Here is a 13,829-nt window from a genome sequence, read left to right as displayed (position 1 = left end):
ATGGGCACAGATCTGCAGGCGCGCGCGCGCGCGCACACACACACACACACACACACACACACACACACATTGCCCGGGACCGCCAGCCCCTGCTCCCCCGCCCGCCGCGCTCCAGGGCGGAGTTTCCTTCTCTGCTTATTGTTCGCAGCCCAGCGCCCGCCCAGCCGCCGCCCCGCCCGACCCCGCCGCCGCTGCGGGCGAGCTCCTGGGGGAGGGGGCGGAGGCCAGCGCGGACGGGACGGGGCGGGAGTCATCGCAGCAACGTGCGCGGGGCCGCAGCCGCGCAGACACCGCCCGGGCCACAGCCACCTTCGCTCCTCGCTGCTGGCTCCGCGTCCTAGACCAGCTCTGCGGCAGGCAGGGGGAGCCTCTGGATCGCGACTCCGGAGTTCGCGGCTGTCGCCAGGCCTCCCCGAGCGGCGCCGACGCTCCCGCCGTCCAGACGCGCGACCCTGCGCCAGCGCCGCAGCCACCTGCTCTGAGTCCCCGGGCGAGGCCAACCATGCGCCCCACTCTGGCGCTCTCCGCGCTGCTACTGCAGCTGGTGCTGCTACTGTCGCCTCCATCTCTCTCCGAGGATCCTGGTGAGTAGACAAACGCGGCTCTGCCGGGACCCTTGGTCATTCCCCTCCGCCCCGAGCCTGGTGGGGTTCCTGGGAAGCCAGCTACACCGCGTGGTCGGACCGCTTGCAGCCTCTCCCGCGTGGCCGCACGCAGAGTCCTGACCTTGGCACCATCCACGCCCCCTCCAAATTGGAGAACGCTGCAGGTGCTGAGCCAGATCGTGGATTTACCCCTAGTCTTCCCTGGTGTGGAGTGAGCCGGAGCCTGTGACGTTGTAAAGGGGCAACTTGGTGGGTTCTCTGGAGAAAGGGGGAAAACTTTGGGTTGTTGGGAGGTCCTAGATTGCCTCGGGATCACCAGAATGCGATTTCTCTTTCTCGTGTTTGGGGCAACCAGAGACTGTATTGAGAGGTCATTGAAACTAAGCAAAGCGACTGGCAGGGAGGACAAGAAGGAGCCCCTGAAGCAGTAAACCTCTAAGTGCTCACGAGCGCAGCGTGCTTCTTGTCCGGGCGCTTTTTCTTAAGTCTGTCCCGGGACAGGTGGAGTAAGTGCTCCTTCAACGGTCGCAGTCTGGTGCAGTGGGGACCTTGCCTTCTTGTTGCCACAGGACCTGATCCTTTCTCAGACCATGGCTAGGATGGTGGGCCCCTCCCACCCCTTTGTGTAAACAAGAAACTTCTTTCACAAATGAGGTTTGAACTGTGTCTTAGGCGTACCATCTCCCATCAGTCCCAGCTTGGAGGCAGTCCCATTATCTTTTTTCTGAAGGTGGAATGCTACTTTCTGTTTAAGAGGTCAGGCAGTGTCTGTAAACGTAATCAGAGCAGGTGTCCCAAAGTCCCTGCCAAACAGCTGAGAGACTCAGCCCAGGAGAGAGGCATATCTCATAAACCGAGTAGCCAATCCTTCCTGAGCAGGTAGCTGCAGGGAGAAAGTACCGAGGGGAGGCTTTCCAGGGTCAGAAGTACTGTGGTAACCGCCCAGACGGGACTCTGGGATTGTGGGAGTTGGTGTTGGGGGAACAATGAGAGATGGCAGGGTGGTGAGGGCTGATGCTCAGGGAAAGGAGGTTTAAGCCTCCGGTGGGTGGCCTGGGGGGAAGGGCTGTGTCCCTTGAGGAGGGGTACAATTCGAGGAAGATGAGAAGAGCTTGGAGAGCCACAGTCTACAGTTGACGTGATCAGAAGGGATGACAAATTTGCGGAGTGCCTTGACAACTTCTTGGTGCGTCTTCACATGCAGTCATTTGGAGGGCGACCCCCAGTATCATTCAAAAGCCATATGGGCTAGCTAGCCCGCAGTGATTCTGGTCTTACAGAGGAAGGGAGACGCCTCAAAGCCATTAGTGAACTGCTCCCAGCCTGGTCCCTGGACATCAAGGTTCTTGCCTGGCACCTGAGAACTATCTAGGAACCATGTCTGCTGAGAAGCCCTCTCCAGACTATACCGCAGGGACAGTTCTTAGTCAGAGAGCAATAAGTGTGAACAAATGTGTCTAAAAACCTGGCCTTGTTCCAAGCAGCAAGTGTCTTAGCATCACTGAGCCCCGATACCCAAACCCCGAAATATCATATTTACAGTGTGTGGCAATATAGAGATGTTCTTTGACAGTGTTTGGTGACAAGGAGGAATGGTCACATTGATGACGAGGACAGCAAACTGATTATGATGTTGGTGAATCATATCCAGGGCAAAAATGGCTTAGGAGGCAAACCTGGGATTGGGTTGTGGTGGTTTTACACTTCCCTCTAGGCCAGCTCCTTAGTGGCTGATGAAAACCTTCCTCAGCCCCACCTTTGTTAGTGGAATTTTGTGATGAGATGCAAAACAGTAGGCTTACAGTGCTGGTCTCTGTAACAAAGGAATTATCCGGACAGGTCTCCAGCTTTCCTCCTAAGCTGGTGACTTGAGCACACCCTGGAGGTAAACAACCTTTATCCTAGGATCCTTTCTGGGCTTTTCCTTTGCCCACAGGGCAAGTCAGACCTTTGCACTCCACTTTCCTATCTGTAAAGTAGAATGGAGGGACAGAAGGGGACCTCTGTTTCCACTGCTGTAGATGTCTTGGCTTCCATGTACCTTGGCTGATGAAAAGAGAGACTGATTTAGTCCTTTCCAGCTGATGGCCATTTGATGAATAAACCCCTGGCAGGAGAAAGGTGGGTTGACACCATCTCAGACTGGGCCCCACACTTGTGTGCCTGTAGATGAGGTAGTGTACTTTCCAAACTTCAACTTCCTACTGAAGTGATCACAAACCTGCTTCGAAGGTTGTCCTCATCTGATGAAGCAACAGTAAGGGCAACAGGTTTAACATTGTAGCCAACTCAACAGTATCAGCAGCTGAACTGAATGGGTGTATTGGACACTTGATGGGCTTGAGACAGCCTGAGCGAGCATCGGGATTCTGCTGATGTTATCGAGTGGCAGTCGTTGTGTGACTGCTTCCTACAGGCAAAGGGAGGCTGTCTTAATGAGCCCAGTGTGGGCTGTGAAGAGCTGCCTGGAGTGTTTTCGTATGGAGATTTTTAAAGTAAAAAAAGGATCCGCAGGAGGTGGGAGAGCTCTTCCTAGGGTCACTAAGCTAGGATGAATTGTAAGGTGTAGGAAAAAATGCAGGCTGGGGGATGGGAGCCAACTCTAGGGAGTTTGAGATGGGCTCTGTGAGGAATTCTATAAGGGGAGGGAACCAGCCCCTAGGTTGAAGGGAAGGTTCCAGAAGTGGGGAGGGGGGCAGGGGTTTTCTGACAGGATTCACTCTGAGGTAGCCGGACTATCAGCAGCAGTTGCTAAAAGGCACAGAGGCTTCAGATGGGGTGTGGCCTCCTGGGGTGGGACAGAGACCAGCAATTTAAAGTCCTCCGGAGGTCACACTGTGTGTGTGGAGTGTTAGACTCAGGTGAAGATCACCTGAGAGTCTGCCTGTCTTCCTGGGACCCCTCCTTCCACAAGGAGGAGACTACCTTTGGAAGCTGAGTGGGGAGGCATCATGGGGTTAGAGTTCCCTGGGGAGGAGGCTGCTGAATGGGTTATCTCTTGAGCCTGTGGAGCCCTGTTGGGCTCCATAGCCTGCTGTGCCTCTCCATACCTCTCCACGCGTAGATCCCTTAGAGAACTCGAATGTTGTGCTGAGCATGTGCTGTTGACCTGAAAGGGAAGGAATCCCAGCAGCTTGGCTCCTGGGCATCGATGTCTATAGTGGACTCCTTTTCCAGCTGTGTACTAGGAACCCGTCTCTGCTCCAGCCAGTGCTGCTCTCCACAGCTGGAGACAGGGTGAAGTTGCTCTGCTTACCCGCCTGAGCTGGCCTGGAAACCCAGCAGACCTAGGGTTGGGATGACTTTCAGCTCTGGGCTCTATTCTTATTTGTGCCCAGAATGTCTGAGGCAGGGCAAGGAGCTCAGCTGGTAGGTAGGGTTTCCTGTCACAGCCTGTTCCCAGAAACACTGTGGGACAAATCTTTCTGTCGTGTGTCTCCATCCACTTGCGAGGCTGTGAAAGATCCATGGAAGTGTCAGATCTGGGATCGTGACTCCAGGGCCCACAGAAGCCTAAGAATGTTCTTGAAGTAAAGACTTCAAAGCCAGATGGAACATGTCCTTAGGCCTAGCATTCAGAAGTGAGGGGATCTCTGAGTCCCAGGCTGGCTACATAGTGGGACCATGTCTCCAAGACAAACAAAAAAATAAACCTTTCAAGAAAATAATCTACTCAAAAGATACATTATGGGATGGAGACATACTTGAACTCTCAGTTCAGCTGCTAGCACTGAATAAACCCAGCACAGCGGCACAAGTCAAGCACTTGGGAGGCTGACACAGGGCTATCAGAGTTGAAAAACATTGGTTTCATAGGAAACTGGAGGTCAGCCTGAGATACGTGAGACCCTGTCTCAAAAAGCAAAGCATTTTAAGGAGCTTCTTTCTCATTGGCAGCAATGCTTGAGATAGGGCTCCTTTTGGCAGAAGCCCACTACTTACTCAAAGTGGGATCCAGGAACTGGGGATGGAGTTCAAGTGGCAGAACACTTGTCTAGAATACACAGACTCCTGCGTCCAATCCCCAGTACCACAGAGAGTGACCATAGGTGCACACCTGTAATCCTAGTGTTTGAGATGTGGATGAAGAGAGGGAGAATAGTAAGTTCTAGGTCGGCCTAGGCTACAGGAGACCCCATCTCAAACTAAAAAAAAAATGTAAATAACGGAATCCAATTGCCCAAGGATAGTTTCTATACCATCTCTGCATAACTGTTCTAAGATAGAATCTCAGGGCTGAGAGCCACCTGGGACTCACCTGCTAGAACTCACTTACTTTTCAGATGAGAGGTGTAGACCAAGAAGGAGGGGACATTGTCTCTTTCTGGGTTTTCCCAAGGGCTTGGCAAGAGACAGCTGTGTACAGGTGTATGTGGCTGTCGAACTGAATTCGGCCTTTTTGGTGTCGTTTCTCTTCTGGGGACTGGAGGAATTTAGTAAAGATTGACAAATGTAACCTTTAACCAAATCTGTCCCCTCCTGTCTGCCATTAAGGTAACTGAAGCTTGGTGTTATCTGGCCAGACAGAACCTCAGAGTAGAGTCACAAAGCTGGCACCTTGAGTTGTGATTGTGTATGTCAACGGGCCTGAGAGTTCCTATAGCATCCACAATGTCCAGCCAGTACCCGTAATAAACAGTTGGTCAAAGAAGTGGTCATGGGAAGAGTGGCCTCACTAATAATTTTCTAATCCTCACCTCCCCGAATCTGAGGCATAGGCCCACCAATATAGTCACTGCGTTGGCCTCTGAACCACCAGCTCTTCCTTTCCTTCTTCGGTCCCTACCCTCTCAGCACATACCACCACCACCACCCTCTCTCTTCCTTTGTACCGTCATCCCCCTCAGGTCAGCCACCTCACATTTCCCTAGGGCCAGGGTGCAGGGTGGCACCCCGTCCGCCAATTGTCATAGCCGGAAAGCTACTTGCCTCAACCCAAGGGTAGAGAATTGTGAGGAGTGGCTGACCTAGTCTTGCATTCAGGCCCACGTTGGGGTGCGGGAGGCCCCCCTCAAAAACCAGGCCCCTGGGGGCTTTGGGACAACTAGGGGCCTATAGCTGTGTGAGTTCAAACCTTGAACTGACTGGTCAGGGTAGACAGGGCAATACTGTGACAAGTCCCAGACATTCTGTGATCCGTAAGTACTCAACCAACGTCTGAGGCCTCCACTATGGAGCTCAAACCCACAGAACTTAGTCTGAGCTGCAAGTCTCTTGAGACTTTGTCTGACTGGATGCCCCTGCTGCTCTCTGAGAACGCCCCCACTAGTGTCACAGAGGCTAAAGCTGGGAGAGCACAAGGTTGCCACTGGGTAATCTCTATTTCTGTTCATTCCAGAGAAGGGAAGTTGAGGCACAAGGAATTACAGTCGGTCACCTAACCACGTCTTTCCTCAAACATTCTCAGGCTCCTGCTTCCCACTTCAAAACTTCTTTTATTTTTTTTTAGACAGTTTCACAGAACTCCAGCTGGCCCGGAACCTCCCCCATGTAAGCTTGATTCTTATTCTCCTGCCTCCACCTCTGGGTGTGTATCACCGTGACCAACAGTTTACACAGTGCTGGAGGTTGAGTGTACAGGCTCCATACATGCTAGACAAGAATTCTTCAAACTGACCCACACCTTGCCCAAGTGTCACCTTCTTGAGAGAGCTTTCCAGGACACATAACCCAACCCCATTTCCTTGTCTTTGATGCTCTCTCCCATTGCATCTCTCTCTCTCTCTCTCTCTCTCTCTCTCTCGCTCTCTCTCGCTCTCTCTCGCTCTCTCTCGCTCTCTCTCGCTCTCTCTCGCTCTCTCTCACTTTCGCTCTCGCTCTCGCTCTCCTGCTAGACCAGCGATTTCCAACCTGCGGGTCATGACCCTTTAAAAGGGGTTACATATCAGATATCCTGCATGTCAGATATTATGATTCATAACAGTAGCAAAATTACACTTATGAAGTAGCAACAAAGAAAATTTTATGGTGGGAGAGGTCACCACAACGTGAGGAACTGGGCTAAGGGGTTGCTGTGTTAGGAAGGTTGAGAAACATTGTGCTACACTGTATCATGAGGTCAGAAACTTTTGTTAGTACTGTAGCCACAGCCTCTAGAGAAGTCCCTGGCCCATAGTAGATGTTCAATAAATACTTGCTGAGCGAGCGAGTCTTGTGTGCCAGCTCTGTACCCTCCACTCCTGACCTGAGTCCAGAATGGTGGAGGTGGCAGGCAGGAGCTGGCCAGGGATCATGGAGAAAGAGACAAGTGATCATGAACCGAAACAGGGAGTCTCCCAGGAGGAGAGTCACAGGAGCTCAGCAGCCTCAGGTCTCCCGTGTGGCTGTGTGGTCCTCACTCTAAAAGTCCTTTAGTGGAGACAGCATCTACGATAAGTTAAATTGTTCTCGTATTGGAGGTTCAGAGTATTGCAGTGTCGGTTCTGCCCTCATTAGCTCACAGACCTATGGTTCATGATAGGATTCCACCTGTCAGGACAAAAGGAAGAATAACATCTTAGCTTCTCCTCCTTTGAAGGTATCTACCCAAAACTATGCATGACTTTCCCAAGAGCATTTTACTGAACTGAACTTAATCACACACTGATATCTAACAGCAAGAGATTCAGGAAAGAATGCTTTACTTCAGAAAGAGTAACTTTTATTTGACCCAAAATAGTTAGTTAAGTTATAAAGAAGCAGAGGTGGATACTGGGATAGGTGCCTGGCGAGTTCCCCTGGAGTGCTTGCTTGTGGACGCCTCAAGCTGCTTGTGGCTTTAGTCAGCCCTCCTTTCCCTGACACATCAGGGTCCAACCCTGCAGAAGGGAAAGAGAGTTAATTGGTTTCTCCATGGCCTGAGGCTTTGATGCCTCTGACCTCGGTGCAGTCTGCAGTTTGGAGAGTCTAGGTGTGGGGTATTGAGGGAGAAGTACCTTTTAAGGCAGAGAAACCAGTTTTCCCGATCCAGGCTCCTCTGCCCTCAGCTAGGCCACTGAGCCAGTTGCCCTGAAATTTCCCATGAGCTGTAGAGCAGGCATAGGGGAGGACCTGGGTTCCTGCCATGGCCTCAGGATAAAATCGAAATATCTCTGCATGCATGTACATGAGAAGAGTACACACTCAGACATACACCACACCACACACATACACACTGCTTCCCCTCATGTTTCCATGGATGCATGTATAGGCAGAGGACAACATCCTCTTAGGAGTCCCGCACCACACTGCACTTAGGTAGGCACATCTGTGGCTTCAGAAGAACCGGGATTGACAAAATGCCAAAAGATTAGGAGAGCGCCCCCTAGGGTCTTTGTGTTGGGAGATGAGAAACACCTGGGACCAATGACTTACAAGCCTGGTAGAGGTGCTCTGGGGAGCTACCTAGGGGCTACCAAGAGCTTGGGGAGTATACCTGAAAGAAAACTAAGAGTTTTCTTAGCGTTTTCATCTGGGGGCCAGGTTTGTGTCTATCCATTGAGCGTAACTGCATTTGTCTGTTCTGTATGGAGGTTCCTATGAGAAAGATGTCTTACGGCCAGAGAAAGGTAAACGGAGACATCCCGATACAATGTTGATACAATGTCACAGATGTTGGAGTTACAGGCTTGGGATTTAGCCTCCACCTTGCCTCTCACTTGCTAGCCGGTGACCTTGGATTTGCTCCTTGGCCTTGTTTTCCAGTCAGTGTAATGAACCCATTCCCCAACAGCGCTGGTCAAATAGAGTCACAGAAGTGGTGTGTCCACTGTGTGGCAAAGCATAAGTATGTCCCTTTTCTCAGGGACAGTCCTAGCTTGTTGTGGGATGTAATTAAACAGATCCTACTCCTGGCGTCTTCCACCCATGGTAATTTCATAAAGTCAAGCTTTGTCCTTCAAGGCCAAGGTGACTATCTCATGGCCAGGTTGCGGAAGGCCACTGCTTGAGGGTTAGTTACAATCCCAGGTGAGAATGTTCAGAGGAACTTGGCTTAGCAGGTGCTCTGGATTCTAGCCCCCACCTTTGTGATCTCCACCCAAATGTTTCCCACCCCAGCCCTGGGCAGTGGGTGCTCTTCTCACCTTTAGGTGTTATTGTCAGTGCAGGATTTCCTGAAGTCACAGGTGTGCTGACCCTGGGAGCCCTCAAGGGTTGTGATCTGGGCTCTCAAGGCCCCTCTTCTACCAGGATAAATGTCCATGTGGTTGGCTGATGGTTTCCCTGGTCAGTCCTGCTGCATATCTGTCTGCCAGCTCTCTTTTTAGTTCCGCCAAGCAGCTTCCTTCCTGGTGTCAGCTCACCCTACCCAGAATCTAGCTCCCTTTCCAGTGATACCATCTTCCATCTAAGCATGGTGTGGTGTTGGGCTGGTGGGCTTCCAGCTCCACATTTTCCTACTCTGGAGATGGGGTGGGGCAGATAGAGGCTGGAAAGGGAGATTTAAGAAGCTGCAACCCTCCTGCTGAAAGCCTGAGGTGGTGGGGGAGGGGAGGGGATATCTTCCTACAAAGCAGAGAAGAGGGAGAAAGGGAGAAAGACAGTTTAAAGTTCGCATAGATCTCTGTGCCCCAGCATTGCAGTCGGGGCCCCATTGCATGCCTCGGTTTACCCAAATGGTAACTCAGGGCAAGCATCATAGGGGACTGTGTACTTTCACAGTGCACAAGGCAAGCTGCTTACCAAACTGTTTGCAAAGAGCACTAGCAGCCCCTCAAGATTTAATAGGCTGGCTTGGTCAGTGAATGCTTGGTTAAATACGTGTGCCTATGAATAAAAGAGAAACCATGACGCAAAGTTGGAGAAATGCCACTCTTTCCCTTCATTGAGGGTCAGTGCCAATCAATCAATCAATCAATCAATCAATTAATCAACCAATCTCCCTTCCTCCCTTTATCATCCCCCTCTAGATTTTTGAGACAGGGTCTCTCTTTTTGGGCTGTCCTGGAACTTGCTGTGTAGACCAGGCTGGCCTCAAACTCAGAGATCCACATGCCTTCACTGGAACTAAAGGCGTGCACCCTTGTCCTTGACTCTAAATACAGTCTCATGTTTTCATTCTTACTGATCTGACTGTAGCCCAGCACCCCTCATATATTGTAGCACTGAATGGAAATTATGTTTCTCTTTTTAAGAGAACATATATATTGCTGGGGCATGGTGGCACTTGCCTTTAATCCCAGCATTTGGGAGGCAGAGGCAGGCAGATCTCAATGAATTTGAAGCCAGTCTGATCTCTATAGCCAGTTCTAGGCTAGCCAAGGTTATATATATACAGTGAGACCTGTCTCAAAAGAAACAAACATAAACACATACACACACGCACACACACGCACGCACACTTTTCTAGGAAATCATGTACTTATGAAGGTACTTGAACCAGGCACACATGGGAACAAGTTAAGCCTGCAGCACTCTCTGGGTGTTGGCCAGGCAGGCTCCTTAGACGACTTGGGAAGTGCTGTTAAAAGGAGTAGGGTTGGGGGTGGGGATGCAGTTCAGTTGGTAGAGAGCTTGCTGGGCACACAGCCCTAGCTTTGATCTCCAATGTCACATAAGCCCAGTGTTGCATCAACCTGACTGTGAGAGGCTGTAATCCCAGCACTGGGGTGGTGAGACAGGAGGATCAGAAGTTCAAAGTCATCCTTAACTACATAAGAGTTTGAAGAGAGCCAAATCTGCATGAGACCTTGTCAAACAAACAAACAAACAAACAAACAAACAAACAAACACTGGGTTTGTGGACTCTTAGTTCCAGTGTTTGATCTTTTGAGTTCCTTGCTGGCCAACACTTTTCTGGTTGTTCTTGGCTCCACTTTCCCTCCCTTGCCTCCTATCTCAATTCCTGTAAACTCCCCCCCTCCGCCCGCATCTCAGGTCCTAGTGTCAGAGGGGAAGAGACATTCTGGAGCATGGAGACCTGCTGTAAAGCTGGTTAAGCCAAACAGTAGCCACAGGGAACTACTGGCTGGCATTAGCTTTCCTAGCTGCTGCTGTCCCGTATGCCACTCCCTCAACTGTGGCAATGACAAGGAGTACCCCTTGCTTAAGCAGGTTCAGTCCCCACCCCAGCCTGAGTGCAAACAAAGTGCAGTGTGTCCCCTGTCTCCCTGCCTTGCACTGTTGAGTTACAGTGCAACTAGGAGCACCCCACACTTGCTTCTTCTTGTAAGGCCACCCTGGTTCTGGCTTTGTGGCTTCAGAGGGCTAAGGCTTCGGAGGACCAGGGCTGTGGCTCAGGAAATGCAGGAGATGGGACCCCATCGTCTGTTCTCCTTTCCCTGGGCTTCCTGGGGTGGGGTGAGGGTAGGCACTTGCAGGACATTTTCTGAGTTTACTCCCTCAAGCTCTGGCAGAACCTGAGAGTTCTGTCCTGTATGCTCACAGAGCATGCACGGTGATGGATTCCAGGACACCTTAGGACAATCAACGACATGCCAGCCACAGCTCTCCCTGTGCCTTCTGTAACTATAGCTATTGCTGTTCATGTGTGCAATCTGGGATGCTGCCAACCACTGGATCACAGTGGAGTGCCTGACCATAGTGTCATGGAAGCCTCCCTCCTTCTCATTGTGGGTCAGATGAGCCCCTTCCCCTATCAGTCCAAAAGCTAGAAGAGGTAGGAGCTGGGGTTGGCAGCCCAGGGCTATTCATGTCTCAAGTCAAGGATAAATAGCTGTATTGGATGGACCACAGGGTTTATATATGGCAAAGAAAAGCAACTCTGACCATCTGTCACAGTCAGAGTCTATTTCTCAGTTGTTGGGGTGGGATCAAGTGGTACCCAGGGTCCCCTGGCTCTGATATGACTGTGAATGCAGAGGAAAAATAATGCCAAGGGTAAGAGGTTTGCATTCCTGATGACTTCAACTTCCCCAGGCCCTCTGTAATTCCAACTAGGGCTGTACATGTATGTTGCGGGGGTATATGTGGCGGAGGGGCATGGTAAGCAGGGGAAAGGAGGAGAGATCAATCATCTGAGCTCAGGATTGAACCGCAGTTCAATGTGTGATGGATGAACGTCAAGTGCCCTGTCGCTGGCTGTGTTCAGAGCTTCATTTCCTGGATTTTATTGAGAATGAAAGTACCTAGCCACTGACTGACTGTGGAACATTGTGGGCTTAGCCACAGCATGCCCTGGCTGCTCAGTGTCTTACTGCCTGTCCTTGGCTTACCCAGCCTGAAGGATGGGTACCAGTTCCTTTGCCTGGGTAACTCTGGGTATATCACCCTGTCCCAGGAGGGACCAGGCTCAAAGGGATGTCGAGACAAGCTGAGGACCTCCTTGTGCTGTTGGTCGCTCTGGAATGGAGGAATCTTGGTGTGCAGATGTCTCCACTTTCCAAATAGGAGTGGGTAATAGGATGTCGGGGAGGAGTGACTTCCCCAGTCGTAGCCCTTGGTTTTAGATTGGCCTGAGTGACTTCACACAGGAGAGCCATTGAATAAGCTTGGCTTGGATTTCTATCTGGGCTCTCCAGCTACTTGCACAGAAGCAAACTAGAAATGCAAGAGATGCAGAGATGGAGGTGAGGATGGCAGTGTGTGTGTGTGTGTGTGTGTGTGTGTGTGTGTGTGCATGCACATGCACGTGCACTGGGGAGGGATGGAACCTTCCCTACCTACCTCAAGCCAAACTTCAAAAGCAAGCTCAAGTGATGTGAGACAGCCTGGCACTTCCCAGGACTTGGGAAACTTCAGAAGGAACGTTCAGTGTAGCTCTCGATTTCTAGGAAAGGTAGAACTGTAAAACAGCCCCCCGTCCTGTGTATGCATTTCTGTGCATTTACTTCGGTCACGTCCTCTGTGATGTCATTAAACCTTGACACCGTTAAAGGAATGAGCATGTGCTGTCTGGAAATCTGGTTTCCAGTGGCTGCCTCGATTCTTGGCTCACGCTCTAGGCTGAACCTGTAGAGAGCAAGCTTCCGAGACTAGCTCCGACTCTCCAGTGAGTTAAAACTTGGCTTTAAAAGGAGCCAGCCCTGAGTGGCTTAGTTAGAGCCATTGACGTGGTTTGCACACTCCTCACACACTCCCAAAGGAGACCAGGCTTTGTGTGCTCTGGTGGGTCGTCACACTTTCCCCTCCAGGGTCCAGCTGGGGAGTTGGACGGTGGAATGTTCGCTTTATTTTTTGCTTCAGGATGCATTAGTTGGGGTGCCGAAGAAGCCAAGCCTTAGCAAAATGGTTTCCCCCACACCACGATGCCCCAAGCACAAGGGTAGGAAAGGTGTAACGGTGAGAATTATTCTTCAGTCAGAAGCTCATGAGTGTCTTTCCTGGAAGAGGGACGTCTGCAGCCCAGAACACACAAAGCTGGGAAATCTGGAAAGCTACACTTGAGGTCACTTGTGGTCACTTGTGGTCATGACCCCTGGCTTCCACCTGATGAAAGGCAGTCATTCCCAGGGAAATTCACAGGCTCCATTTCACCGACGGAACTTTCAATCTGGTTCCCAGAGGCGACTGTTCCACAGTTAGGGATGCAGGACTTCCCTCTGGCTTCATGCCTTTGTTTGTGTCAGGCCAAGAGTGGAGGCTTGTCCCCTGGTAGAGGATTCCAGGGTCTACTTTGAAACTGTACACATCTGGCTGTGTTCACAGGCCAGGGAGGTAGCGTGGGAATGATACCGCGCCCCTTCAGGAAAATATTTAGCGAGGTTGTTTTTGACCGAACTGTGAAGGGAAGCGTGGGGTTCCAAATGTGCATGCGCTTTAACTCTGGACTTGTAAGTGTGCCCAGGATCAAGTACTAGGCGCTCTGCTGGGAAGAGCCGGCACCACAGTGAGCCAATACCACAGTGCCTGCATGGCAGTCAGAACGAGTGTTGCTGAAACAGTGTAGTCCTCTGGTCCTCCTGGGTTGCCAGGGTTCCTGTCCAGCTTCCTCACCTGGCTGAGAGGCCAGTCCCACTGGAGTCTGGAGTCTGCTTCCCCTCATGTACAAGGGAAACAAAGTAATAGAGCAATGGTCTGAATGGTATAGAAAGGCGGTGTTTGGCCAATATCAGAAGGCTTTAGTAAACAAACCTTGGTGGTTAAGTTTAAGAGGTAGGCTTTGTGAGTTTTTTTCGACACAAGACTTTTTTTTATCCTCCATAGCCCTGGCTGTCCTAGAACTTGTTCTGTAGACCAGGTTGGCCTTGAAGTCAGAGATCTGCCTACCTCTGGCTCCTGAGTGCTGGGACTAAAGGTGTGTGCCACAAGAGGTAGATGGTAGGCAGGCTTTATGATAGGGGAATGAAAAGAAAATTGCACTGTATG

The 13,829-nt window shown here is 51.1% G+C and overlaps 1 protein-coding gene across 1 annotated transcript in view; it reads left to right on the top strand.

Moving 5' to 3' along the window:
• The first annotated feature begins 463 nt into the window (after positions 1–463).
• The window catches only part of Podxl (podocalyxin like), a 41,840-nt gene continuing 28,474 nt past the window's right edge, over positions 464–13,829 (top strand). Inside the window, exon 1 of the mRNA XM_028781694.1 lies at positions 464–584. Coding sequence (XP_028637527.1) covers positions 503–584 — 82 coding nt within the window. The 5' untranslated portion in view covers positions 464–502. The remainder of the gene's footprint in view (positions 585–13,829) is intronic.

The sequence above is a fragment of the Grammomys surdaster genome, unplaced genomic scaffold, assembly GCF_004785775.1.
Source record: "Grammomys surdaster isolate TR1022 unplaced genomic scaffold, NIH_TR_1.0 514, whole genome shotgun sequence".
In the NCBI taxonomy this organism is placed as follows: domain Eukaryota; kingdom Metazoa; phylum Chordata; class Mammalia; order Rodentia; family Muridae; genus Grammomys; species Grammomys surdaster.
The sequence above is the reverse complement of the archived record's forward strand: the minus strand, read 5'-3'. Positions and strand labels throughout refer to the sequence as shown.